The sequence below is a fragment of the Suncus etruscus genome, chromosome 1 (assembly GCF_024139225.1).
Source record: "Suncus etruscus isolate mSunEtr1 chromosome 1, mSunEtr1.pri.cur, whole genome shotgun sequence".
Lineage (NCBI taxonomy): Eukaryota > Metazoa > Chordata > Mammalia > Eulipotyphla > Soricidae > Suncus > Suncus etruscus.
This window is the reverse complement of record NC_064848.1, coordinates 112,093,499-112,117,596: the sequence shown is the minus strand read 5'-3', so window position 1 is coordinate 112,117,596 and position 24,098 is coordinate 112,093,499. Positions and strand designations below refer to the sequence as shown.

Below are 24,098 nucleotides of genomic sequence, written 5' to 3'. Positions count from 1 at the left end.
AGAAATCAACCCCACATTATTTTGATTTTCACCTCCTAATTCAAAGATTTTAGACTCTAGAGTTATATTGTCCTGCTCTCCTGTGGGACCCCAGAACATTTCAAGGGGCCCACAGATAAAAAATGAATAAATGAGAGATAGATGCAGAATAGTCTCACTTTTCTACGGGTTTTAAGAAATATGAAAGACATTCTTGCAATATTTTCAGAGACTAAAGAGAGGAGGTCTGGAATTTCCAGCTCACTACATGAAGCTCACCACAAAGAGTGATGAGTGCAGTTAGAGAAATAACTACTTTGAGAACTATCATAACAATGTGAATGAATGAGAGAAGTAGAAAGCCTGTCTAGAGTACAGGCGGGGATGGGGTGGGAGGAGGGAGATTTGGGACATTGGTGATAGGAATGTTGTACTGGTGAAGGGGGGTGTTCTTTACATGACTGAAACCCAACCACAATCATGCTTGTAATCAAGGTGTCTAAATAAAGATATTTAAAAAATGAATAAATAAGGAGAAATGGCATGAGAATAGAAGGTCAAACTTATTAGATGGGTGAAGGGTTGTTACAAAAAGGAAAGAAAGTTAAAAACAGTCCTAATCAATCCAAATATAATAATGCAAAAGTAAGGAAATCAAATATGAATATAAGAAATAGAAAAAGATAATCATGTAGCTAACCCTAAAAATAACACTGTAAGCATCTTCTTTGACTGGATGGGACAGATGAGAATACAGTGGCCAGTATTCAATCTCCTATATGCCCTGGTCCTCCAAACATCATTAGGTGAAGACTTGGAGGACTCTGAGCACGAGGAAAGCCTGGTTATCTTCAGTACCCCCACTTCATATTCAGACAACATAATGAGCCTTTGGTCCAAATAATTAAGAATTGCTGATGGGGCACTCAGATTTCCCAAGCACCACTTGGGAGACCCTCTCCCCAAATCCTCTTTTACTGGAAATGTGATTCAAGTGATAGTGCACATGTCTGACATGTAGAGGCCCAGAGTTCAATTCTCAGAAACACAGTATACTCAAGTATCATCTGGAGTAATATCCATAACAATTTAAAAAAAGATAAAAACATTTCTTGGGGCTGGAAAGATAATATAGGAGGTAGGGTGCTTTCCTTCCATGTACCCAACCCAGGTTCAATCCCCAGCATCCATATGGTCCCCTGAGAATCACCAGGAGTAAGTCCTGTTGCTGGGTTACAAAAACATCAAATAAAAACAAAACTACTTGAATAAAGACCAAACTTAACAATATCCCTCAAGTTGTTTAGATGATTTTTTGAAAATATCTTAATAAAGGAAAAGCAGGGGTTGGATTATATCTTGACATAGAAGATGGGGGGGATATTTGTCCATCCATTTGTATTTTAATAGGTACCTGGGTAACAATAAATTATTTGCTTGTATTGCTTTTCTTTAAAGACTGGAGTGAACCCAGCACTCATAATGGGAGCAAGAAGAAAGGCCATGAAGAAGTATGCTAAGGAAGTCGGTGATGCAAATATGGTCAATGCAACTGTGGTCAAAGTGGTGAGTATTTTCTTCACTGTGATTTTCCTTCTTCTCCTCACTATAACCACTTACTTAGGACTGATATTTTAACCAGTTCTGTTTCTTGAGATAAAAAAATATTTTTATTAATAATATCTTTATTTAAACATCGTGATTACAAACATGATTGTAGTTGGGTCAGTCATACACCCCCAATCACCAGTGCAACATTCCCACCATCAATGCACCCCATCTTCCTTCTCCCCCACTCCCTGCTGATATTCAAGACAGGCATTCTACTTCTCTCACTTATTGATATCGTCGTGGTAGTTGTTAGTGTAGTTATTTCTCTAACTGCACTCACCACTCTTTGAGGTGATCTTCATATTGTGTGCTAGTCCTTCCGGACCTCTCTATTGTCTCTAGGCATTATCACAGTAATATTTTATTTGTCTTAAAACCCATAGATGAGTGAGACTATTTTGTGTGTGTCTCTCTCCCTCTTGTTTATTTCACTCAGCACAACAGTTTCCATGTCCATCCATGCATAAGAAAATTTCATGACTTCATCTCTTCTGACAGCTGCATAATATTCCACTATGTATATGTGCCACAGTTTCTTTTCTTTTCTTTTTTCTTTTTTTTTTTTTTTTTTTTTTTTTGGTTTTTGGGTCACACCTGGCAGCACTCAGGGGTTACTCCTGGCTTTACACTCAGAAATCGCCCTGGCAGGCAAAGGAGACTATATGGGATGCCGGGATTTGAACCACTGTCCTTTTGCATGGAAGGCAAACACCTTACCTCCATGCTATCTTGCCAGCCCCAGTACCACAGTTTCTTTAGCCATTCATCTGTTGAAGGGCATCTTGGATGTTTCCAGAATCTGGCTATTGTAAATAGTGCTGCAATGAATATAGGTGTAAGAAGCCATTTTTTTGTATTGCGTTGTTGTGTTCCTAAGGTATATCCCTAGGAGTGATATAGCTGGATCATATAGGAGCTTAATTTCCAGTTTTTTGAGGAATCTCCATAGTGTTTTCCATAAAGGTTGGAGTAGACGGCATTCCCACCAGCAGTGAATGAGAGTTCCTTTCTCTCCACATCCCACCAGCACTGATTGCTCTTGTTCTTTGTGATATGTGCCAGTCTCTGTGGCATGAGATAGTACCTCATTGTTGTTTTGATTTGCATCTCCCTGATGATTAGTGATGTGAAGCATTTTTTCATGTGCTTTTTGGCCATTTGTATTTCTTCTTTGAGAAATTGTTCATTTCTTCTCCCCATTTTTATGGGGTTAGATTTTTTTTTTCTTATTAAATTCTATCAGTAACTTGTATATCTTAGATCTTAGCCCCTTGTCTGATGGGTATTGGGTGAATAGTTTCTCCCATTCTGTGGGTGGCTTTTATATCCCTAGGCACTATTTTCTTTCAGGTGCAGAAGCTTAATATAGTCCCATCTGTTTATCTCTGCTTCCATCTGTTTTGAGAGTACTGTTTCCTCCTTGAAGATGCCTTTAGTCTCAATGTCATGGAGTGTTTTACCTAAGTGTTCATCTATATACCTTAGGATTCGGGTCTGATATCAAGGTCTTTACTCTATTTGCATTTGACCTTTGTGCATGGTGTTAGATGGAAGTCTGAGTTTACTTTTTTGCAAGTGGCTGACCAGTTGTCCTAACACCACTTATTGAAGAGGCTTTCCTTGCTCCATTTTGCATTTCTATCCCCTTTATCAAAGAGTAATTGATTGTATGTCTTGGAAACATTCTCTGAATTCTCAAGTCATTCCACTGATCTGAGGGTCTGTCTTTATTCCAATACCATGCTGTTTTAATCACTACAGCTTTGAAATAAAATTTAAATAAAGTTGGGGAAAGTGATTCCTTTTCCCAAGGGTTGCTCTAGCTATTCACAGGTGTTTATTGTGAGATAGAAAATCTTAAAAATGGGCCGGAGAGATAGCATGGAGGTAAGGCGTTTGCCTTTCATGCAGGAGGTCATCGGTTCGAATCCCGGCGTCCCATATGGTCCCCCGTGCCTGCCAGGAACAATTTCTGAGCCTGGAGCCAGGAATAATCCCTGAGCACTGCCGGGTGTGACCCAAAAACCACAAAAAAAAAAAAAATCTTAAAAATAAACTAATTTCCCTTCATATAGTAAGGCATATGATATGATCATTTATAGAAATGTTTATGATAATAAGTGATGATAGAGGCAAGGAATAATACTTTTAGAAAATAAAAATATAGTGGCTGGGAAGGTGGCGCTAGAGGTAAGGTGTCTGCCTTGCAAGCGCTACCATAGGACGGACAGCGGTTCAATCCCCTCGCGTCCCATATGGTCCCCCAAGCCAGGGGCAATTTCTGAGCGCATAGCCAGGAGTAACTTCTGAGCGTCAAACGGGTGTGGCCCAAAAACAAACAAACAAAAAAAATATGGGGCCGGAGTGGTGGCACAGGTGTCTGCTTGCCAGCACTAGCCTAGAACAGATCGTGGTTCAATCCCCCAGCGTCCCATATGGTCCTCCAAGCCAGGAGCGATATCTGACAACATAGCCAAGAGTAACCTCTGAGCGTCACCAGGTGTGCCCCCCCCCCAAAAAAAGAAATAAAAGAAAAATAGATGGGGCTGGAGTGATAGGACAGCCAGTAGGACTTTTGCGTTTAACAATGCCAGTCTGGCTTTGATTTCTCAAATCCCATATAGTCCACAGCCAGGAATATTCCTGAATGTAGTGCCATGACTAACCCCTGAGCATTCCTGAGGATGACTCCCCCCTATAAAAGAAAAGAAAATTGCAGGATTTCTTAATAAATGTATCATTTTATACTTTGATGTAGATTCATTTAACTGATAGTAAAAAATAAAGCCTTAGAGGTTGGTTTTTGCTCTTAAAGATTATAATAATTTATGGACTATTATGCTGAAGTAAATGGAATTATTTTAGAAATTAGGGGAAAATGGAAAGATGACAAAGAATAGATTTCATTGAACACACACAGGAAATAAAGAAGGGAGAAAATAAACCAAGCTAGAATGGGATATTAAGAGCCAGAGTGATTGTACAGCAGTTGGGAATTTGCTTTGGACATGGACAACCAGGTTCAGTCTGTAGCATTCTATAATCCCCGAGTCCACCAGAAGTGATCCCTGAGTACAGAGTCAGGAGTAGGCCTTAGGCACCACTGGGTGTGGTCCCCAAACCAAACTAAAATGGTATATTAAATGCACATTTCTTTTTTTTTTTTGGTTTTTTGGGCCACACCCGTTTGGTGCTCAGGGATTACTCCTGGCTACGCGCTCAGAAATTGCCCCTGGCTTGGGGGGACCATATGGGATGCCAGGGGATCAAACCGTGGTCCTTCCTTGGCTAGTGCTTGCAAGGCAGACACCTTACCTCTAGCGCCACCTCACCGGCTCCTGCACATTTCTTTTATGTTACAATGTAAGGCTGAGATATGTCATTAGAAATTATCAACAGGTCTGGAAAAACTCCCTCTCCCTCTCTACCTCCCTTTCTCCTTCCTCTCTCTCCTTTCCCTCTCTTCCTGTCCCTCTTTCTCTCCCTCTCTCTCCTCCTCCCTATCCTTCTCTTCCTCTCTCTTTCTCCCTCCCTCTCTTCCTCCCTCCCTCTCTCTCTTCCTCCCTTTCTCCCTCTCTTCCTCTCCCTGTCATTCCTTTCTCTCTCCCCCTCTTTCTCCCTCCCTGCCCCTCTCCTCCTCCTCTCTCTTCTTCCCTCTCTCTCCCCCCTCTCTCTCCCTCTCTCCCTCTCCCTGTCATTCCTTTCTCTCTCTCCCTCTTTCTCCCTCCCTGTCCCTCTCCTCCTCCTCTCCTTCCCTCTCTCCTCCGTCTCTCTCCCTCTCCCTGTCACTCTTTTCTCTCTCTCCCTCTTCCTACCTCTCCCTCCTTCTCCCTCTCCTCCTCCTCTCTCTTCTTTCCTCTCTCTCCTCCCTCTTCCTCCCTCTCTCTCCCTCTTACTCCTTTCTTCTCCCCCCCCTCTCATCACTCTCTCCCTCTCCTTCACTATCTCTTTCTCGTCTCTCTCATCCCAGTGGCCCAAATACTACAAATAAGAAAGAAAAAAAAGCGGGCCGGAGAGATAGCATGGAGGTAAGGCGTTTGCCTCTCATGCAGGAGGTCATCGGTTCGAATCCCGGCGTCCCATATATGGTCCTCCCGTGCCTGCCAGGAGCAATTTCTGAGCCTGGAGCCAGGAATAACCCCTGAGCACTGCCGGGTGTGACCCAAAAACCACAAAAAAAAAAAAAAAAAAAAAGAAAGAAAAAAAAGAAAGAAATTATCTGTCTGTTGGACAATAGATCAAGAGACCCAAACTACAATAAGCTATACACAAAAGGGACCTGTTACACTATCAGTCCAAGGAGCTAAGGGTGGAGGTATAGGATGCATGCTGGGAACAGTGGCGGAGGGAGGTTAACACAGGAGGTGGGAATTGTCCTAATTCACTGTCACTGTATATTGTAAATATAACTGTCAAAGATTAGTAATTCACATTGGTCTCAATAAAAATTATATTAAAAAAAAGAAATTATATCTCTGTTGGAGCTTTAGCACGGTGGTAGGGTGTTTGCCTTGCGCACAGTCAACCCAGAACTGACCCATGTTTGATTCCCAGCATCCCTTGTAGTTCCCAGGGCCTGCCAGGGGTGATTTCTGAGCGCAGAGCCAGGAGTAACCTCTGTGCATGGCTAGCTGTGGCCAAAAACCAAAAAAGAGAAAAAAAATTATTTGTTTATTTTATTCAGTAGCTGGAGAGTCTCCTAGTAAATTTTCCTCAGAGCCAAAATGTATGTTGTTTCTAGAGTCCTCCTTTGGCATAATTTTTTTCTGTAGGATGCAGAAGTTGATGGAGAAGATGGAACAAAACCTGAAGAAGATGATGAAGAAGTAAAATATCCCCCAATAGTTACCAAGAGCACATTTCCTGAAGAGCTGCAGAGATTTATGCCTCCAGGGGATAATGTTCACACTGTCATTCTGGATTTCACTCAAGTCAACTTCATTGATTCTGTTGGTGTGAAAACTCTGGCAGGGGTGAGCATCATTTTAAAATAGTAATTTAATTTTTCAGTCCAGTGTTGCCTCAATAAAATCAGGGTTCAACTAGAATCCTTTCTCAACTCATAATAATCTTTCTTTTCACTTTTTATTTGGGGTGTAAAATAAAAATATAAAAATATCTACGAGTTGGGTGAGATGGCCCCAGGAACCGTGTTTCTAACCCCTTAATCATACGGGCCTGTTGAAGCCAGGGTAGCAGTGGAGAAATAATACACCAGGCAGGTAGGATGAGATTCATTGGAGACAGCCTGCTTTTTGCTTCATGGTCCTTTTCTGCCATGTGCTGCCTCTCATGCCCAAAGCCAAACTTCTTTTTTTATTCAAACCAACTCCCAAATCTCAGGTAGGGGAAGGTCTAGTAATCCAGGTGGGCTTTCACATATCAAAAGAAGAAAAGGAGAAAAAAGAAGTTGGAGGAAGGTTTCACCTACATTTCTATGTTTCTGTTTTAAACAAAACAAAACAAAAAATGAGAAAAGTTACAAAACTTTTTTTCTACTTTTCTCTGCCAGAGGCTGGAACTCCAGATCAGAACTCAAAGCATCAAAGTTGAAATTGTATACATCATTCTCAAAACAATCAGCCTTTTCCATATCTTATACAAATTACAAATTTTTTCATTGATTTATCTGAACATAAACATTAGAACCTTCTTTTTACAGATACACTTAATTTGAAAATTCTTAAACATTCTTACATCAAGCACTGTAATACAAGTCTAGAACATCTAAGTTTCTTTCCATAAATGTCTTTCAATAAAATCACAAGTATATTTCTGCAGATACATATACAGTTTCTAAATAATTTTGCTAAAACATTCTTATAATGAACACTTCTAAGAAGGATCTATAGTATCCAAGTTCCTTTTCCATCTACATCTGTGGTCTAAGACATTAGAACATTTTTGCAGGCGTAATTTGAGAATAAGTTGCTATATAATAATACATAATAAAATGTCCTAGTAATTGGGAAACATTCACTAGGATAGCTGAGAACTTTTAAAATTCTAACATTATGCATTTTTCAGGAAGTGTGCAAACTAATATTAAACCACTAAAGTTAAATACATAATTTTCTGTTTGTAGTGCGGCTTAGAACAAAACAAAAAGATTCATACAAATAAAACACTTTTAACGCAACATAGTTACCTATGCAAATAGGGTCAAAAGATTAACCTGAAACAAAGTTGTTGTTTTTTGTTTTTTGTTTTTTTTAAATAACCCAGGTGCAGGAGATTCTGAAAAACAACTTTTCCTCAGTTGAGCTTCATATGGGCTTGTATTCTCAATTTCCACCTTCTCCTTTGATGTTAGGCTGTTGAAGTCATCTGGGATGACTTCAGTTCCAGAGCCTGAATTTGGATTTGGGGAACCTATTTATCTGCCTGATGCTGGTTCCCTTCCAATGGAGATTTCTTTTGGGTTTCTTCCCAATCAGTGAGCTCTGATTGGATCTCTGTTAGGAGATAGGTGTCCTAGGTCCTCAAACAAAGCACCTTTGGTAGAAGAAAGACCCTGGGCTTTGGCCTCTGGGAGGCTACTAAGAGTCTTCAGCTCTCCCTTTGCCTGCCTGCTTCTGTCCCACCTAAAGGGGCCTCCGCCATGTTCAGAACAGGTGCTGTGTGCATCAATGTTCTGGTGATGGACTCTGCATTCTCAGTCCAGTTCAAGGCCAATAATTAGCCACCAGAGGGTCAAGGCACTCACCATATTTGGGGGTCTTCTCAGGTCTTTGGGTCCACTGTTACAGCGCCATTTGTAAAATACAAATAAAAATTCCATGAGCTGGTGAGAGTGCCCTAGGCACCTTGTTTCTAACCCCTTAGGCGGATAGGTCTGATGAAGCAGGGTAGCGGCCAGTGAGTTAAAGTTTAATTAGAGTTAGTCTGCTTTTTTTGCCTCATAGCCTCTCTCTGCCTAGTGCTCTCTCTACCAACCCCAAAGCCAGCACTCCTTTCTTTATTCCCCAGAACCAATTCCACCAGGGTGGGGCAAGGAAATAATACCAAGCAATTACTTTTAATTAGCTTGTAATATATAATCATTGAAGTAAACTAATTCAAGTGAATGAACTAAATTATGTTATGTCATGGAGTATGTTTAGCTAGGGAAGAAGAAACAGATAAAGATGAGTAAGAGAAGTAATGGGAGAACAGGGGTCAGGGCTTCCATTAAACTGATAATATGGGAGAATCTAAAGCAGAAACTTAACACTGTAAACACAAGATCTAAGATGCAAGCTGAAATCACCGAACTCTATACTGTGCATGTCATGGTGGTAGGTGGGAGATGAGGGAGGTTGGTTGGGAATAGGGGATGACAGAGAATGGGAACACACTGGTGATGTGAGTTGACACTGGCGATGGGATTGATGTCGAAATATTATATGTCTAAAACTCAACTAGCAATGACTTTGAAAATCAAGGTTCTTTAAATAAAAATTAAAAAGGAAAATACGTTTGCACCGCACAAAGCTTATAAGAAAAATAATCTTTGTTTTAATATTATTGCAGATTGTAAAAGAATATGGAGATGTCGGCATTTATGTGTATTTAGCAGGATGCAGTCGTAAGTACATTTCCCAAAAGGGGGAAAATTAAAAGATTTTGGTTTCATTTCTACATTATAATAATTGCATTTGAACTTATTTTGACTTTTTGGCAAAATAAAAATTCTTCTGGAAGTCACCCTACAACTAGATATCACTGGATAACTCATGGCAGACTCAGGAAATGGAGTTGCAGGAAAAGATTTAATAGTTCTTTCAGGATTATTAAATATTTAATAATCACTGTTCAAGGTTGTGTAGGCTTTTGTTTTGTTTTGTTTTCTTGTTTGTTTTTTGTTTTGTTTTCTGGTCTTTGGACCACACCCAGAAGTCCTCTGGGACTTAAAAACTAGAGTTGGCAGGTTCTAGGAACTACATGGGATATGGGGGATCAAACTCGGGTTGGCTGTGTACTAGACAAACGCCCTACCACTGTGCTATAGCACTGGAACCCTGTGTAGGCCATTTTGTTTGGTTTGGGTTTGAATTTGGGGTCATCCCGGCAGTGCTCAGGGGTTACTTCTTGCTCTGCACTCAGAAATTATTTATGGGGGCCAGAGAGATAACACAAAGGTAAGGCATCTGCCTTGCATGCAGCCCATCCAGGATAGACTGTTGATTCAAATCCCGGCATCCATATGGTCTCCCATGCCTGCCAGGAGCAATTTCTGAGTGCAGAGCCAGGAGTAACTAACTCCTGAGTACTGCTAGATGAGACCCAAAAACCAAACCCCTCCAAAAAAATTATTTATGGTAGTGCTCAAGGGACCATGTGAGATAGATAAAAACCTTGGTCTGGAGCTTCAGCAATAGTACAGTGGGTAGGATGTGTGCCTTGCACGTGGCAACTAGAGTTTGGTTTCCAGCATCCCATATGGTCCCCTGAGCATGCAAGGAGTGATTTCTGAGCTCAGAGCCAGGTGTAACCCCTGAACACAGCCAAGTGTGGCCCCCAAAATACCTGGGTCTGCCCATATGCAAGGCTACCTACTGTACTATCAAAACCCCCTGGGTTCTGAGAGCTTAGTCCTAGCTCTACACTCAGAGATCAGTCCTGGAGGTGTTGGGGGACCATATGGGGTGCCAGGACATATGGAGACCAGGGTTGGCTATGTGCAAGGCAAGTACCTTCCACACTCTCACTGTACTGTTGTTCTGGCCTTGTGTATTTTCAGTCATTGTTAAGTGACTTATAAACAGTAACTAGGGTCATAGATTTTTTTCTATTCAATGCTTACTTTTTTTTCATATTAAAATTTTGGATAGAAGTATTTAAAGGGGACCTTTAAATACTTTAAAAAGAGTACAGCAGGTAACATACATGCCTTACACACGATGAACAGAGTTTGATTCTTAAGTTTGATTCTAAATGGTCCCCCAAGTCATCCAGGAGTGATTCTTGAATGCAGAGCCAGGAGTAACCTCTGAGCATCAGCAGGTATGGCTCAAAAACAAACAATAAAAAAGAGAAGTGGTTTAAAGGGTTAGACCAGTGGTTCTCAAATAGTGGGGCATGCCCCCCAGGGGGAGCGCAAGGCTCGGTAAAGGGGGGCATGTTTGACCTCGGCAAACACTGTCATCACAAGCTAAGCCCCGTGCTTATGTCTCTGTATGTCTCTGGAGCTGAAAGTTGCTGTGTCCTGCTTCAAATCCTGCTTTAAAAAGCTATGTGTTGCAAAACGTGCTCATTGTAGCCATTAATCCAGACACCACCTCTGCTTTAAAAAATCAGCTCAAATTATTTTATATATTTTTGTTTTGCAGGTTAAAGTTTTTTTTCAATAACGATATTATTTATAGTCGCACGGGGGTGCGAAAAATGTTTTCTTCTTCTGGGGGCGGGAGCATGACAGAAAATAATTGAGAAGCACTGGGCTAGAGAGAAAAAGAGTAAAAGGATTAAATCACTTCCTTTTTCCTTGGCTGACTCTGGTTCTAATCCCAGGACCACAAATGCTCCCCTGAGCTGATTCTGCTGATTCCTCAGCAGAAACAGGAGTAAACCCTGAACACTGTAAAGGTTTACTCCCAAAACCAAAACAGTGAAAACCAATGATAACAGTTGGCGGGGAGGGGAGTTGAGCCACATCCAGCAGCATTCAGAGGTTATTCCTGGCTCTGCGTTCATAAGTCTCTTCTGGCAGGCTCAGGGGATGCCGAGGATCAAACCCAGGTCTGACCCAGGTTGGCCACGTGCAAGGCAAACGCCTTACTGCTGTGCTATCACTCTGGCCCCCCACCGAGAACAAGTTTATGAAAAGTGCTTAAAGATGCAGGCGTTAGAGGCCGGAAATGTGGTACAGGAGGTAAAACACCTGACTTGCATGGGCAATAGCCATACCCTGGCTTAAATATCTGGTACTTCATACGATCTCCCAAATACCAGCAAAGATTATTCCTGAGTAGAAAACCAGGAATAGATCCTGAGCAGCTCAGGATGTGGGGCAAACCTCCCAGCCCCTAAATGAAAATATCACTTGTCTAGAGTATAGGCCGGTGTGGGGTGGGGAGGAAGGACACTGGGATATTGGTCATGGGAATGTTGCACTGGTGAAGGATTATATATATTTTAAAAAATCAAAAAAAAAAAAAAAAAAAAGAAAAGATAAGGCCTCCAAATTTTTACCACAGGCTGTGTTCTTTACACTGACTGTATAGAAAAAGGAGGTACAGTAAATGCACCCCATATACACCTCAACATAGGCCCTTTGCCTGGTCTGTATTGTGAATTGGGGAACAAAAAAAAAAAAACAAAATAAAATATCACTTATGACTTATCAAATGATGATATGTTGGGGCCAGAGCAATGGTGCAGTGGTAGGATGTTTGCCGTGCACGCGGCTGACCCAGGACAGATCGCAGTTTGATTCCCGGTGTCCCATCTGGTCCCCCAAGCCAGGAGCGATTTCTGAGCGCATAGCCAGGAGTAACCCCTGAGGATCACCAGGTGTAACCCCAAAACAAAACAAAAAAAATTCAAATGATGAGATGTGATGCTTTTGATTGAACCCAGGTCAGTCATGTGCAAAGCAATGCCCTATCTACTGTACTATATTGCTTCAGCCCTAAAAAAAGTAATCAGCTCTTACCTTGCATGTATGTATGAGGTCCTGGGTTTGATCTTCATCACCATAAATAAAGAAAAAAAAGAGGAAAATAAGAACATATTTAGATTTGCATTTATTTATGTATGAAAATATAAATAGAAAGTACAAGAAAAATCATTTTATGTGACTTGGAGAGTGTATTATTATATGAACTAGAATTGGAGTGAGACTTTTTTGTTTGTTTTTTCTTTGTTGTATTTTTTGTTTGTTTGGTTTTGAGCTGGGCCACACTCAAAAGTACTCTGTGCTCAGGGGTCACTCCTGGAGGAGCACAAGAGACTGTGCTGGGGTTTGCAAAGCCCTACCCACTGTATTATTGCTACAGTCCTATTTGTTTTTGTTTTTTGGGGGAAAGATTTTACTTTGGGGAAGGGACACACTTAGAAGAACTCATGGACTATTCCTGGTTCTGCACTCAGGAATGACTGTAGGCTGTGATTGAGGAGACCATCTGCCTCTAACATAGCCATGCTTTAATCCTTATAACTCTTTCTTCTGTTATGAAGTGAGATTTTCTAGTCTCTGACTCTAATATTTTCTTTAATTTTTTATTCTAACATCATGATTTACCAAGTTCTTTATAATACAGTTATGGCCTTATATGCTCAAATATCAATCCCACCCCAGTGTGACTTTTTCTTTACCAGTGTCCCCAATTTCCCACTGATCATCATAGCCTGCCTACGTGCAGGCACAAAAAATTTACTTCATATTGTTTGTTACAACACAAAGACAAATGGAATTATCAAAACTTAGATCAATGAGGATTAATTTGAAATGATGGTTATATATATCCATGGTATTACTAAAATCAGTGTCTAGGGGATTACTGGACTGTAGTTGGTGCTACTGTTAAGGAAACAGTAGATTTTTTTTTTTTGGGAGGGGGTTTGGGCCACACTCGATGACGCTCAGGGTTACTCCTGGCTATGCGCTCAGAAGTCGCTCCTGGCTTGAGGGACCATATGGGACGCTGGGGATCGAACCGCGGTCTGTCCTAGGCTCGCACTGGCAAGGCAGACACCTTACCTCTAGCGCCACCACGCCGGCCCCAATGATAGATTTCAAAGTAACTTTCCTATCAAATTTGCAGGGGCCAGAATGATCGGTAGGGTCTTTGCCTTGCACACGGCCAACCAGGGATAGACCTGGGTTCGATCCCCAGCATCCCATAGGGTCCCCCCCCCCCCCGCCTGCCAGGCAATTTCTGAGCACAGAGCCCTGAAAGCTGCTGCTGGGTGTGGCCCAAAAAAAGCAAGCAAACAAATAAAAACAGAATCTATAGATCTGAAATAAATTTAGTAGCTTGGCAGCTTGATAACGTTAAGCTGTGGAGCTGGGCTATTTCTATCAGAGATTGTCAGGTGTGACCATACTACCTAGAAGAGAGTGCAGCCCTTATTTTCTTTTGGAGTTTGGCAGGGGAGCCAGGCTGTTTTTCTACCAGAAGGATGACAGGTGTGGGTGGAGACTGGAAACTGGAGGCTGCTACTGAGTTTTCTGGTAGCAGGCGTGTGTGTGTGTGTGTGTGTGTGTGTGTGTGTGTGTGTGTGTGTGTGTGTGTGTGTGTGTTGGTGGAGTGTGGATAGGGATAAGGGCAGAGGGGATGATGGGAAGAGATCAGCCCATCCCCATTCCAAAACTATCTCAGCCCATAGTCGGGTCCCATCTGAGAATGATACCAGGACCAGTCATATGAACATGTAGTGTAAATAAAAAAAATGACCAGACTGGAACACCAAACAGAATAGATACCCAACCTATAACAAGCTGTAAGGTGGAGACCAGTGGCACTAGGATTCTGGAGGGTAAAGGAGGGATATGTGGGAGACAAGCTGGGAACAGGAGTGAAGGGAGGACAACATTGGTGGTGGGAAAGCCCTTCATTCATTGTCACTATGTACTGTAAATAATTCTGTGTAATGAACTTCAGTCACAATTAAAAAAAAAGTAAAAATATCAATCAATCGATAAATAAATATGTGGAACAATGAAGAAAAAAAAAGTTCAGCTGCATATTATTTGAGTACCGAGCCCTTTTTTTTGGAGGGTGAAATGGCTGGGGGTGGGGGAGTGTTTGGCTGCTGTGTTTTTCTGCTGATGCAGAAAAGGGGAGTCTGTACCCCCACCCCCACTGCCATTTTGAGAATGCCACAAAGGTGTCACCCCAGACTGGGAACAATTTTCCTTTTCGTTTTCTACTTAATCTATATGAAGGTGTGGATTAAAAAAATTAAATTAGGGGCCGGAGAGATAGCATGGAGGTAAGACGTTTGCCTTTCATGCAGAAGGTCATCGGTTCAAATCCCGGCATCCCATATGGTCCCCCGTGACTGCCAGGAGCAATTTCTGAGCATGGAGCCAGGAATAACCCCTGAGCACTGCCAGGTGTGACCCAAAAACCACAAAAAAAAAATTAAATTAATATTGTTCCTCAGTGTGTGAACTAATTTTCTCTCTTTGTCTTATTATAGCACAAGTTGTAAATGACCTCACTCGAAATCGCTTTTTTGAAAACCCTGCCATGCTGGAGCTGCTATTTCACAGCATTCACGATGCAGTTTTGGGCAGCCTAGTCCGAGAGGCTCTGGCTGAACAAGAAGCCTCGACTCCACCTCCCCAGGAAGACTCAGAGCCTAATGCCACTCCTGAGGCCTAAAGGAGGGACAGCTGGGGGTGGGGTGGGGTGGGGTGGGGATGTGAGCTGCTTGTGCATACTTATGATTTATTAGACAGTAGATTTTCCCCTAAGGGTAAAAAGTAGTCAAGGCTTGATTTGGAGGGTGAATGACGCATAGCAAGATGTATCTTACTTGTGGTTTTTGTTTTTCTTTAATTGAATATTTCAGAGATAAGTTGGCCTCTTGCCTGCATTGATTGTGTGGTGACATTTCTGTTCCTTTTTCATCTTGTCTCTTTGGTTTGTTTATTTCTGAGCCACACCTGGCAATGCTCAGGGGTTACTCCTGGCTTTGCACACAGTAATCACCCCTGGCAGTGCTTGCAAGACTGTATGAGATGCCGGGGATCAAAACTAGGTTGATAGCATGCAGAGCAAAGTACTACCTCTCTGGCCCTTCATATTGTCTCTTAAGACAAGCACTTCAGAATTTGTTTTCTTGAAGTATTTTACCTAAAAATTAGATGAGTGTCATCCTACCTCTTTGTGCTTTATGATCTTCGGAGAGTTTCTATAATCAGTTATCTGACAGAGGGAGCAAACTTACAATTTTCTAGACATTCCTTTGAAGGAATTTTTACTATCATATCATACTATATTACTATATAAATGTATTTTTGGAAATTAGGAAAAAATAAGACCAATCAAAATAAGGGAAAAAATAGATTGCCACTGCTCAAAGATTATCACTAGCACCTTGACACATGTTCTTCCAGATCTTTTCTATGTATATATTTTAAATTTTAACTCTAGTTGAGAGTTAACATAAATTATGTTCTTCTAAGATTATATTCAAGATAGTATTTTATAACTTTTTTTCAGTTGACAGTCTCCACTTTCTCGTTGTATAACAGTTTTACTTCAGACCATATTAAAATTCCCCCCAGTTGCCCCCAAATTTGTTTTATTTTTGAAGGGCCATATTCAACAATGCTCTGGGCTTACTCTTGGCTCTGTGCTCAGGGATCACTCATGGCAGTGCTTAGGGGACATAAGCAATAGGGGATCAATCTGGGCTCAGCTCCATGCAGAGCAAGCACCTTATCCACTGTACTATCTCTCCAGCCCTCTGAAATTTGTTACAAGTTTGTCTAAACTGATACCCATTCCTATGATCATACATGGACTACTTCAGGTGCCTTAAGTCTGTTGTAATCAAGCTTAGTTCCTTTGGAAAGGATGATATTAACTTGTTAAAGTGGAATTTTGTCCTTTTTTTGTGAATATGTCTTTCTTTTTTATTCTTTTTTGGTTTGTTTGTTTTTGTTTTTGGGTCACACCTGGTGGCACTCAGGGATTACTCCTGGCTCTGCACTCAGAAATCACTTCCAGCAGGTGTGGGGGACCTATATGGGATGCTGGGATTCGAACCACCATCCTTCTGCACTCAAGGCAAACACCTTACTGCGGTACTATCTCTCCGGCCCCGTCTTTTTTATTCTTTTATGGGGGCAAGAGGGTTCCCCAGTATTACTGGGGCCCACCAAGCAGCACCCAATGGTGCTCAAGAGAGCGTACCATTCCCCAGGATTAAAACCGGTTCTGTGCTTACTAGGCATGCACTTGAGCCCTTAAAATAGTTCCTAGCCCTCTACTTGCTTTCTTCTTCTCCCCCCCCCCCCTTTGGTTTCTAAATGTCACCCTCTGACTCTGTACTCAGGGATCAGTTTTGGTGATATTTGGGGGACCATATGTGGTACAGGGGATTGAACCATGTTTAACAATCTAAAGTGGGGCCGGGCGGTGGCGCTCGAGGTAAGGTGCCTGCCTTACCTGCGCTAGCCTAGGAGACAGACCGCGGTTCGATCCCCCGGCATCCCATATGGTCCCCCAAGCCAGGAGCGACTTCTGAGCGCATAGCCAGGAGTAACCCCTGAGCGTCACCGGGTGTGGCCCAAAAACCAAAAAAACAAAACAAAACAAACAATCTAAAGTGAAGCACCTTATTAGCTGTACTTTATTTCTTCCTGCTACTTTCTTTCCTTAATTGTTGTTTGTTTTGTTTGTGCACTTGTCACTACTGCTCAGGACTTACTTCTGGCTCTGTTCTTAGGGAATCACTTCTGGCAGGGCTCGGGGACCATATGGGATGCCAAGGATCGAGCCTGGGTCTGTTGCATACAAGGCAAATGTCTTACTTGCTATACTATTTCTCCAGCCTCTCCTCTTATTTCTTGAACTGAATGTAATATGAAAACTAAATATGACTTTTTTGTGTGAATTTGGGTACAATAGCATTCGCTAGATTCTTTCATAGAAGAGAATCATGCTTCAAATCACCTCACATCCAAAAAACACAGAGCATCTAGTTAACATGCCATTGATAATACTAAGATAAACTGCTGGATTTTTCATGACAGATCTCCACAACTACATTTTCTGCTTTGTGACTAATGAGTTGTCTATAAGGGGCTTTGGGCATTGAATGAATTCCCAGATGTCCATTATCTGTTCAGCCCACAATATTTTATTTTGTTGGGGTTGTTTTTGGTGGTTGTTCAGGGGTCAAGATGCTCTGCACTCAGGGATCACTCCTGGCAAGTTTGGGAGATTATATGAGACTGAACCCAGGTCAGCCATTTGCAAAACAAGTCTGTTACTGTACTATTGCTGTAGCCCCCACTCCAGTATTTTAACATCTTGTGATAATTTTTTGACCAAGTCAATAATTATATTCAGATTTGCAATTTTAATCCTGTTATTTCTTCTGCAATTATTAGTTGGTGTTTCTATATAAACTATAGCTTTACTTTCTTAATGTGAATGATTTGATAATTCTTTTATTCTTACTGTAAAGGCATGCTGAATGTTTTAATTATCAATATTAGAATAAGGATTGATCAACAGATAAATTCTTTTACATTTACCTTTTTTTTTTTTGGTTTTTATTTGGGGGGCATGTTTTTTGGGCTACACCGGTGATGCTTAAGGGTTACTCCTGGCTATGTGCTCAGAAATTGTTCCTAGCTTGGTGAATGTGGGTCCGGGAGTGACCAAAAAATCAAAAAAAAAATTGCTCATCAAAAATTGCTTTAATTGGGACCAGCGAGGTGGTGCTAGAGGTAAGGTAGCTTGCAAGGGCTAGCCAAAAAAGGACCGTGGTTTGATCCCCTGGGGTCCCATATGGTCCCCCCAAGCCAGGGGCAATTCTGAGCGCTTAGCCAGGAGTAACCCCTGAGCATCAAACAGGTGTGGCCCGAAAAACAAAAAAAAAAGTGTTTTAATAGGGGTCGGAGAAATAGCACAGTGGTAGGGATTTTGCTTTGCATGCAACCGACCTGGGAGGGACCCAGTTTGATTACTGGCAACCCACATGGTCCCCCAGCCTGCTAGGGGCAACTTCTGAGTACAGAGCCAGGAATAACCTCTGAGCACCACTGGGTGTGGCCCAAAAACCAACCAATCAATAAAATAAATTTTAAAATAATTGTTTTAGCAAATTGCTTATCAAAAATTTGTGTCCCTGGGCTGGAACAATAGTTACAACAGGTCTGACTTGAGTTTGATCCTCAGTTTGATCCCCGAGTCTTCCAGGAATGATTGCTGAGTGTAAAACCAGGACTAAACCCTGAGTACTTCCAGGAACAAAAAAACTAAAAAACAAAAATCTTTTTCCCTTGTAGTCTAATTTCTGGCTCACTGTAAATCAAAGCACAAACATTAGTCTCTTTCACTAAGATGCATTTCTAATAGTTTATCTTACACTTCCTTATAGACTCCTTGTTTTATTTTGTATAAAGGAGAAAAAGTGACCACATCATATAAAAAACTATGCTAGAATGAGTTCTGCTCGAACCCAAAGCACTGCTTTAACTCATGTGAGGTTCATTCATAGTAGTCTATTCCTTTTTAACCTATACTTTTGCTTTAAATTAAAAATAGATTTGTATTCAGTTATTTCCTTTATAATGATCACAGGCAAGATCGGTACATCTGCATTCTGATACAGACTGCCTTCTGAAAGAGCATGTAGCAGTAGAAACTCAGCTTAGGAACTTTTGTAAAAAGGCTCACATATTTCAACCATTAAAGTAGAACATCAGGATTTCAAGTCGCAGGAAAGAAACTTTTTGCATTTCTTTGGCATCAGCCTTTAACAAATGCTTACATGGAAAGTTGTTCCTGATAGATTGTGGACAAAAGTAGTTGTTGTCTAATCATACAAATTTGTATTGTTGCTCTCTGTCTCTCTCTGTCTCTCTATCTCTGTCTCTGTCTCTCTCTGTTTTTCTCTGTCTCTCTGTCTCTGTCTCTGTCTGTCTGTCTCTCTCTCTCTCTCTCTTGGTTTTGGTTTTTGGGCCACAGCCAGCAGTACTCCTGGCTCTGCACAGAAATTGCTCCTGGCAGTCTTGACGGACCATATGGGATGCCAGGAATTGAACCCAGGTCTATCCTGGGTCAGCCGTGTGCAAGGCAAAATACCCTACCACTGTGCTATCTCTCTGGCCCAATTTTTAAACTATTTTGGATAGAATTCTACCTTGTATATAAAGGCAAAGTTTTATTGATGGAAAATATATTTTTGTTTCAGCATTGCTCAGAGAAGTTAAGAGTACATTTTAAATATAGTTATGTGTATAAAGTTTTTCTTAAACTTTATGGAGCAGAAAATTTTCTGACCCTTTTTTACTTAGTCCAGTGTTTTCTCTACCTTCTTTCTAGTCCCACAGCTGTTAGAATATGTATAGTCTCTATTTTCAGTCAAGATTGTAATTCAGTTACTGATTTTCTATCAATATGGGTTTAAGTCTCAATGATAGAGTAGCATTGATAATCACATTGATAATCCAGCTATTGATGGATTAGTTTTATTTTAAGGCAATAGGGAAAATACTGTTCTTGGAAAGATTCCACATAGAAAAGTTCTTAGTCTTTTTCAAATATAACAATGATTATCTCTATTTCAGGATGGTGAAATACATTGTTCTTTTTTGTTTTGTTTGTTTGTTTTATTTGTTTGTTGTGGTAGGGGAACATGAACTAGAGCCCCAAAGCCTTGTAATTCATGTCACAGGTATAGTGTCATCAGTAACGTGACAGCTGCCACTGGGATCCCAGTGGCCTTATCTGCAGTGAGACTCGGACAAATAGGCAATGTCTGAGTCCTCTGGAAGCCTTGAAGTGATTTGTTTTGTTAGTTTTTGAAAATATCTAAAACATCTGCTCCACATGGCCTGAATTTTGGAGAGAATGAGTCTGCCCTCTTGTGTTCATTGTGAGGTCAGCAAACCCTGAAAATATTGCCTGGAATGGGTGGGTGATTTTGTTATGGGGGGATTGGGGGTGTCCTAGTAGAGAGGTAAGAGAGGATATATAGGAGTATACCATAAAGGAGGCTTTATCTATTATGTCCCCCTTTAAAGGTAGTCAATCAATTTAAATTCAAAAGCAAAAAAAGCTCCCTGTTTGAAGGTGTGTTTTATTGTTGTTGTTTTTGTTTGTTTGTTTTTTTAGTAAACCTTCCAGCAAAATCTTTAAAATTCAGTATATTTAATTTAAGTCCTTGGCTATATGGCTTGAGTGCTGATAAAAGTTAGTTTGAGAATGGATAAAAAGAGGCCGGAGAGATAGCATGGAGGTAAGGCATTTGCCTTTCATGCAGAAGGACAGTGGTTCGAATCCCGGCATCCCATATGGTCCCCCGTGCCTGCCAGGGGCGATTTCTGAGCATAGAGCCAGGAGGAACCCCTGAGTGCTGCCGGTGTGACCCAAAAGAGAATGGATAAAAGTATTTTCTAATTCTGTAAAAATATAGCCAACCAAGCTCCTCAATACCAATAATTAAATGTTCAAAAGCTAGCATTGCACCAGGTAGACCACTTTTTGACTTGGAATCAATCAAGTTTGAACATCTCAAAAATTAATCTTGCCAAGGGCCAGAGCGGTGTTACAAGCAGTAGGGTGTCTGCCGTGCCCAGGTTCGATCCCCCCGGTGTCCCATACGGTCCCCAAAGCCAGGAGCAATTTCTGAGCGCATAGGCAGGAGTAACCCCTGAGCGTCATCGGGTGTGGCACAAAAAACAAAACAAAACAAAAAAAATTAATCTTGCCTTGATAAAATTTCATCTGGTTTCTCATTGTAAAATATGTCAGTGTGTCACATATGAACCTGAGCTTTGTGGAAATTAACTTTCCCCTTTGTTTTCAACACTAGTTGCTCTGTGCTCAGGGATTCAGGGGCAGGAATCAAACTGGGGTTGGCTATGTGAAATGCAAGTGCCTTACACACTATAATATCTATTTGGTCTTGGAAATTAAATTTTTATAAATCTAATGACATTTAATGGTAAACATTTAAAGAACATTGCAGTGCTTCCTTATTCTTTTTTTGAGTATTTTGGAGCCATACCTGAGGGATGCTCTGATTTTGTTTTGGTTTTGGTTAAATCCAATAGTGCTCAGGGGTTTCTTCTGGCTCTGCATTCAGATCGCCAGAATGCTGATCATATGGGAGAATACCAGGGATCAAATCTGGGTCTGCCACATGCAAAACAAGTGCCCTATTCTATCTCTCTGGCCCCATCTCGAGTTTTTAGGCCACCATTGTCTCTGTGCTCAGAAATCACTCCTGGCATGCTCAGAGAATAACCATATGTGGTGCCATGGACCAAACACACTGCTCCAGCTTCAGCAGTATTATTTTTCTAAAGTCATAAACACTTTGGTTTGTGATTTGTCAAATACATATGCAAGTCTATACGTACAACATAATTTTAGGTGGGGTAAATTTTTCTCAAAATTAGAGCACATACTAATTATTAATGTGTATACATGGCTGTCTCAAAAATCGTAATTCACTGTACATTTTGCATCATGTAACACTCAGTAATACTCAGTCCTAAGCTCAATGTCTTGCATTATCTCTGATTCATGTTATGTATCTTTATATAAAATAGGTGAAAGTTCAGGGTTTTTGTTTGTTTTTGGGCTACACTGAGTGCTTAGAGCTTTCCATCTCTGTGCTCAGAAATTACTCCTGGCAAACTCAGGGGACTATGAGAAGCCAGGGATTGAAACTGGATTGACTGCATGCAAGGCAAGTGCCTGATCCACTGTGCTATCAATTCAGACCTATTCAAAATTCCTATGTTCATCAAAACATTACCAAAAGTTGCTTTTTAAATATACTTATTATGAGCATAAGCAGAATGTTCAATGAGCTGAGAGCATATTAGGCAATGAGGCTCTTCCAATACCAGGTATCATAGTCCCCTAAGTACTAACCAAGAGTAGCCCCTGACTACCACTGAGTGTGGGCCAAAAAGAAAAATGTGGAAATGGTCAATTATATCAAGAAAGACTGAGAACAATCCCAATATGTACACACCTCGATTTAATAACGTTTTTATAAACATTTGGAGGTACTAAGTTTTATTTATACTTTCATTCATTTATCATTCAAGCTCCACACTTTGACCAAATGACTTTGGTCATTTGTTGTTCTCTTATCATGCTTCTTTATATTCCATGAGACACCTTTTTTAAGGTTAAAACCTAAAAAAATTATTACTGATCAAGTTCATGAACATAAGAAACCAAGAAAGGATGTTAGTTGAATTTAATGAAGGTCTTTTCTGCTTTGAAACATTCTTTTAATATATTTAATGGAACAATTTTTCTATGTTGCCAACTTGTTCTTTTATATCTTGCTTTCTTTCATTCTTTGCATTAGGTAGGAACACTGAATTTCAATAAAAAATCATTGTGCTTGGGTTTTATTATTTGTGAGGTATGGAAGAGAAAGTAGGTAATGAAATAAAGGAAGAGGATTTGGGTTTTCACAAGAAGTAATTTTTATATTAGATATACCCCTCTTGGGCCCAGAGAGATAGCACAGCGGCGTTTGCCTTGCAAGCAGCCGATCCAGGACCAAAGGTGGTTGGTTCGAATCCCGGTGTCCCATATGGTCCCCCGTGCCTGCCAGGAGCTATTTCTGAGCAGACAGCCAGGAGTAACCCCTGAGCACTGCTGGGTGTGGCCCAAAAACAAAAAAACAAAAAACAAAAAAAACAAACAAGATATACCCCTCTAAAGACCAGAAGGCTAATAGTAGCTTTAACAACATTCTGAACCACTGATATATAAAATAAAAATGTGTTTCTCTCAGGAAGCCATTCTGGGTTTAAAATGGATTATTCTGGGTATATATTTTACTTTTACTCATTACTACTTCATTGGACATTAAAATTCTTGATAAACTTGAAATTAAATATAATTGCAAAGCAAGTTTCATCAAAAATTTCTTCTGATAGTAATTGGAAATGGTCACTCTGGACAAGAACTAGGAATTCAAAAGTAACTGCAAACCACAGTGCCTAAAAGGAAGAGACAAGAAAAATATCTGTCATAGAAGCAGGCTGAGGGTAGGGGCAGAAAGACAGGATGGTAACTGGGAAATTGGTGGTAGGAAATAAAGCACTGGTGAAGGACTGGGTATTGGAATATTGTATAACCTAAACTTAACTATCAGCAACTTTTTAACTCTGTATCTCACCGTGATTTAAAAAAATTTCTTCCAGGGAATTGAAAGGAAGTAAAGAGGTATACATGATTCCCCTTTGCAAAAGGCAATGCAAACCACAGTGCCTAAAAAGAAAAGTGTCTGCCATAGAGGCAAGATGGGGGGAGGGAAAATGAACAATGAAGGAATGGGTGTTGGAACATTGTATGACTGAAACTAAACTATCAAAAACTTTTTAATTGTATCTCATGACGATTTAATAAAAAAAATTTCTTCCAGAAACTGGACTGAGAGTGGAAATGGCAGGGTAAGGCACCTGTCTTGTATGAGGTGGACCCAAACAGACCTCGGTTCAAATCCCGACATCCCCTATGTTCCCCCGAGCCTCCCAGGAATGACTTCTGAGTGCAGAACCAGGAGGAACCCCTGAGCACCGCCTGTTGCGACCCCTAAACAAACAAAAAACAAACAAACAAAAAACACTCTCCCTTTGGGGCCGGAGAGATAGCATGGAGGTAAGGCATTTATTTGCCTGCATGCAGAAAATGGTGGTTTGAATCCCAGTATCCCATATGGTCCCCCAAGCCTGCCAGGAGCGATTTCTCAGCGTAGAGCAGGGAGTAACCCGAGTGCTGCCAGGTGTGACCCAAAAATAAATAAAAAGGAACCAAAAACTGGAGTGAGTGAACAGCATTTGTGTTACACACAACTCG

The 24,098-nt window shown here is 40.9% G+C and overlaps 1 protein-coding gene and 1 non-coding gene across 3 annotated transcripts in view; both read left to right on the top strand.

Annotated features, from left to right (window-relative positions):
- Positions 1 to 14,903, top strand: part of SLC26A5 (solute carrier family 26 member 5) — a 43,187-nt gene extending 28,284 nt beyond the window's left edge. For both annotated transcript variants that reach the window (XM_049783242.1, XM_049783237.1), the window contains 4 exons: positions 1,438 to 1,545; positions 6,363 to 6,563; positions 9,103 to 9,157; positions 14,719 to 14,903. In XM_049783242.1, the coding sequence (XP_049639199.1) occupies positions 1,438 to 1,545; positions 6,363 to 6,563; positions 9,103 to 9,157; positions 14,719 to 14,903 (549 nt within the window). The remainder of the gene's footprint in view (positions 1 to 1,437; positions 1,546 to 6,362; positions 6,564 to 9,102; positions 9,158 to 14,718) is intronic.
- On the top strand, positions 11,747 to 11,879 carry LOC126031372 (small nucleolar RNA SNORA51). The gene has a single exon (XR_007503287.1). It is a non-coding gene; the product is annotated as a small nucleolar RNA SNORA51 (small nucleolar RNA).
- Positions 14,904 to 24,098: the final 9,195 nt, after the last annotated feature.